The following is a 5,236-nucleotide window of genomic DNA, read 5'->3' as shown; positions in this document are numbered from 1 at the left end:
TAGAACAGATAAAATAGATTCATAGAAACTACTGTCATAAAAAGTAGAATTACAGACCGTTTTATCAGAGCTCTGAAACTAATTGAGAAAATAAAACTATTAATAAAAATAATGATAATGTACGTACTAATTAAGCATTGAAAATAAGTTACAAAACGTCAATACGATAGGTAATAAAAGAATCTAATTTCAGTAATATCTATCAAACGTAAATATGCGTTTTAAATAAGAAGATTCTATTATAAAATTTAAAAATGTAACTATATCATCTACATAATATGTAAAAATAAACAGGGAAAAAAGTTAAAACCATGGAAGTCAATGGATTATTACAATCTATTCACCCTCTCTTAGGAGAATGCCCCCAGTGGCACAGCGGATTGTCTGTGGACTTAAAACGCTAGAAACCGGGTTTCGATACCAGTGGTGGGCAGAGCACAGATAGCCCATTCTGTAGCTTTGTGCTTAACTTCAAAACAAACAAACAATGTTAGGAGAAATTCTCTAATTTTTGCATGTTATTATTCTATGTTATTTGGTGCATTATTTAATTAAATAAATATCATTTAGTGCATTACTACCATTAGTATAAAAAAGTAGGGTTAAGTGTCACAGACAGTCGACAACAAAAAAAGAAGACCTGAGTTAGTACTTTATTTCTTGTTCTTCTTCTTTATTTATTATTATAAAAGTACCTAAAATGTAAAAAAGGGATCTCTTTAGGTTAGTTAAGGTTAGATTAGGTAAAACAAATAATAATAATAATAATGTAATAAAACGTTTCAGGAGGCACGCACGCGAGCAGCTCGTGGGTAATGTAATTCGATAGCGTAACGTGAGTTCCACGTTCTCCAAGTGATTTATAACTTATAATTCCGCGAATAAAACGGTAAAATTTAAATATGAGTAGATGTATACTGTTAGCAGTGTAAAGATACTTAGGATAAACGAATATCAGTTCATGTTACAATTTGAAGTTATTCTAGAAAGAAAAAAGGGCAATTTAGATGTGCTTAGATTTTGTTTGGTGGTTACGAGGTCGGTCAAATTGACCAACGTTGTATAGAGTTAGGGTAATGAAAATAAAAGATAAAATATGAAGTTTTACTAAAAACAAACACTTGAAATGTATTTAGGAGATTTTAGAGATTACGCAAATGAAAGTTGATATTTTTGAGATGAAGAAAAGTCATTTTAATCTTAACATGGAAATCACTTTGCATACGGACTAGTCAAAAACATACTTGATATTTTCACGGACAAATCTTTTTTTAGTTTATTAAAAATACTTCACTTAAAAATATTATTTTTCCTATGTGACATAGTAATAATGTTTACTTAAAGTGTGCCAAATTTTGTGAAGATATACATACTACATTAAAAGTTAGTAGTATTAAAACTATAAAGACTTTAAACCAGTACAAAGATGTCACGTGGTCGGCAAAATCGACGGAAACCGTGTTGATAGTTCAACAAAGAAAAAAAATTATAGAAATACAAAAAATAAATTACCAATTTGAAATTAATTGGTTGGGTTTATAAATTACAAAACAAATATCTAAGTAGCTTATAAAACAAACTAAAATAAATTATTATAATTTGTTTGTTTGTAATTAAGCACAAAGCTGCTCAATGAGCTATCCGTGCTCTGCCCACCACTGGTATCGAAACCCGGTTTTCAGTGTTGTAAGTCCGCAAACGTTACGCTGTGCCACTGGGGTGCAAATTATTATAAGCAAAAAATTAATTGATATTAAAACTAATATTAAAATACAGTAAACAATAATAATTGAGACAAGTAATAAAAAGTATTTTGTAAATGTAAAATGATGTAGGGATGGCAGTGCGAAAAATAATCCAAACAAGAATATAAGGATGATACAGTTATACATAGATCATTCTACATGACTTTCAATATTAAAATTTAATGTTACATTGTAAAATGCACGAGTACAAAATGGTTACGAGGTCAGATAATTCGATCGACCTTGTAACATGAATCTGTTATAATCAAGATATGTTTCACTTAACTTCGTTTTCCTTTTACGTAAGTCCTAGGCTCTTAGTTACGCTACATTGATGCCTACCCTGACATGACCATGATATTATGATAAACAAACTGCATACCAACAACAAGGAATATATATATATCTTCCACTCAATCCCCTACATCATTATATATTTATAAAATGTGTTTTATTACTTGTTTTGTAACTTTTTCCCCTGACTGAAAGTTAGTGTCTTCCATGAATGAGTGTAGTAAAACTTAATATTATGTGTACTGATTTTTTACTCCTTCACTTCGTACATGGTACAGTGGTTGTCTCCCTAAAGATACCGATTGTATAGTGTACAAAGCATTGAGTATTCTACATGTTACATTCATCTAATGTTCATCTATTATTCATTGGCTGGTAATTCCTATTTCTCATTGTACTTACGCTTTTTAAAGGAACACCATATTTCTGTAAAAACAGCTAACTTCAAGGGGTAATGATAACATCGTTTAAACTTGAAATATTATTTTTTAATATTACTACTAGCTATTACGTCTAAGCGATGACATCGTGTACTTCCAAAAAACACTTGGATTTGGTTTTAAACTGACGTTACTGATAAAGTAGTTGTAGAGTTATCTCAACTGAAACAAGAAGAAGAGAGATGAACAATTTAGTGGGTGGTCACTTTCTGGTTTGGTATCTTAGCGATGGTTTCTTGCTTTGTGTTTGGGCTTGTTTGGTAGAGAAACAAATGGAAGTGATTGGCAATCATCTTTTAAAGAAAAACGTTAATAATGATAAAATTAAGTAATTCAAAACGAACCAATACACTATGAGAACTGTATGTGGGAATATTTATCTATTAAGAATAATATATATATATTAACTCAGTTCTACAAAAAGGAGAAAGTATTAAATATCTCGGAGTAATATCATACAACTGAAAAAAACAACAACAACATTAAATTAATAGAGAAAAATTAAAGATACCAACAGTAAGGTTTTACTATTTAAAGCATTATTTATCTGAGAATGAAATGGTTGGTTCGATTTAATTCTACAATATGGCATCAGCTGCTGGAGAGGTACCTAGCTAATAAATTTAAAAGTTTTAATACAATTATAAAAAATATCAGATGTATATCATCATTGCCATGGTATGATCATAATATATAAATATACTACCGGTGTGTAAATTATATATTTACAAGACAATAAATAGTTTCACTGCACATATATAAATTGGCAAAATTAAAATCAATACATCAGGTACTAGCTATAAAACATGGGAACTTGAAACTTCCTAAAGTAAACAAGGAGCTCTTTAGAAAAAACTATTTATATCAGGATCCAACATTTTATAATAATATTCCAAATGAAATAAGACTAGGTGTTAGTAATAAATATATATACATATATACTAAGTCAGTATTAAAGAAATGTATAACTCATACAGAGGAACCAGAAAGAAAGTCTAGGTAGGAACTTGAAGAATATGTACTAAAATATCATAACATGTTAAATAAGTTTAAATTACATAAAACGTAATGAAGGATATATTAATTACCTTGTTAATTGTTTAATAATATATTTACTTATGATACACACTCGAGTAATCTTGTGGATCTTCTCTCTTGTTTATGAGATTGCATATGTTTTATAATTATATTATATATTTTTATATTGAGTGTACTCTACTTATTTCTTGAATAAATCGAAATGAATTGAAAAATTTAAAAAATATGTTTCTGGACTGATGGTAACCGCTAGGAGTGCAGTCATACCATAAAGATCCAAATATGTTTCTGGACTGATGGTAACCGCTAGGAGTGCAGTCACACCATAAAGATCCAAATATGTTTCTGGACTGATGGTAACCGCTAGGAGTGCAGTCATACCATAAAGATCAAACCCTCTTGTTTACTTAACGATAAGTGTGCGTAATATGTTATTGTAAGTTATGACAATAAATTAGCTTGATACGTTGTTCTTGACTCGTAACATGATATATAAATACGTAAACAAACGGTACCGTATAACTTATGTAATATTATATTTCCGTTAGCAAGCAACATATATTATTTTTATAAATTGCCAACTTTTCTATTTATTTTTAATCTATTTTAAGAAGCGATAACATTTGATAAACACAAAAAACACACTCGTGGATACTTACAAGTCAATAATAAAAGGAAATTTAACTTGCTGGAGAATAGTTTTCTCGTTCTTTACGTGTTCTACTTGCTTTAGTTTGATTACATCAGCCATTTCTAATATCTTTAAGGCATAGTAGCTGGAAGTCACTTTATCTCTACAAAGACATACTCGTGCGAATGTCCCTGTACCTAGAGATAGAAACAAAAATATTGTTAACTTAAATCCTTCCCCTTCAATTGTAGAATAAATAGAAAACGCAAAGGCATCGTATGTGATACATACATATATCAATGTATTACCTAAGCTGGACTTACGAGCCAAAATAAACAATTGAGGAACACACGTATTATACACTAGGCAACATATTAATCTTTTGGTTTAAAATCTTTCAGTGATATTCACTTAGCCCCACACGTCTAATGAATGATAAATATACCAAGCTGAGGATAAACAATGAGTTAGGAATGTACTTATACGTGTTCACGACATTCTGTTAAACAAACTAATAAAGCTTTATCATCATAATATGTAAAAACCTCTCACAAATCATCCAGTAAACAATGAGTTAATGATGTAAGCGCTCAGTTACAACTAAACGCTCCATCAAAGCAGATGGTAAAAAAATGAGTTGATGTATTTATACGTGTATGTAATCACCCGGTTTCTACTAAATACTCCACCAAAGCAGCTGATCAGTGAGCGTTAAGGATCTTTTTAGGGGCATAAGAAATAACTCAATTTTAACTAAACATTCAACCAATACGGCTGGTAAACAATGAGTTAAAATATTTTCGTGCATGTACGTAATAATCAGTTTTCTATTAAACATTTCATCAATGCAGCTGGTAAACAATGATTTAAGGATGTTTTTGGAGTAGTAATTTTCCCGTTTCTACTAAAGCAGATGGTAAGTAATGAATTAATGTATGTATACGTGTATATGATCATTTAGTTTCTATCAAACATTCTACCAATGCAATTGAGTGACAATTAGTTCTTATGAACTTTGTGAATTAGTTCAGTTAAAAAATGTAAGCACTGTTATAATGAAATTTGTGAATTAGTTCAGTTAAATAATG

The 5,236-nt window shown here is 29.8% G+C and overlaps 1 protein-coding gene across 1 annotated transcript in view; it reads right to left on the bottom strand.

The window, feature by feature from the left end:
- LOC106462606 (protein kinase DC2-like) overlaps positions 1-4,345 on the bottom strand; it is a gene marked incomplete at its 5' end in the record, with an annotated part of 62,208 nt that extends 57,863 nt beyond the window's left edge. The window contains one exon of the mRNA XM_022389922.1: positions 4,177-4,345. Within this exon, the coding sequence (XP_022245630.1) occupies positions 4,177-4,345 (169 nt within the window). The remainder of the gene's footprint in view (positions 1-4,176) is intronic.
- Positions 4,346-5,236: the final 891 nt, after the last annotated feature.

This window comes from Limulus polyphemus, unplaced genomic scaffold (assembly GCF_000517525.1).
Source record: "Limulus polyphemus unplaced genomic scaffold, Limulus_polyphemus-2.1.2 Scaffold1206, whole genome shotgun sequence".
NCBI classification, from domain to species: Eukaryota; Metazoa; Arthropoda; class Merostomata; order Xiphosura; family Limulidae; genus Limulus; species Limulus polyphemus.
Note: the sequence above shows the minus strand (reverse complement) of the source record. Positions and strands in the feature narration are given on the sequence as shown.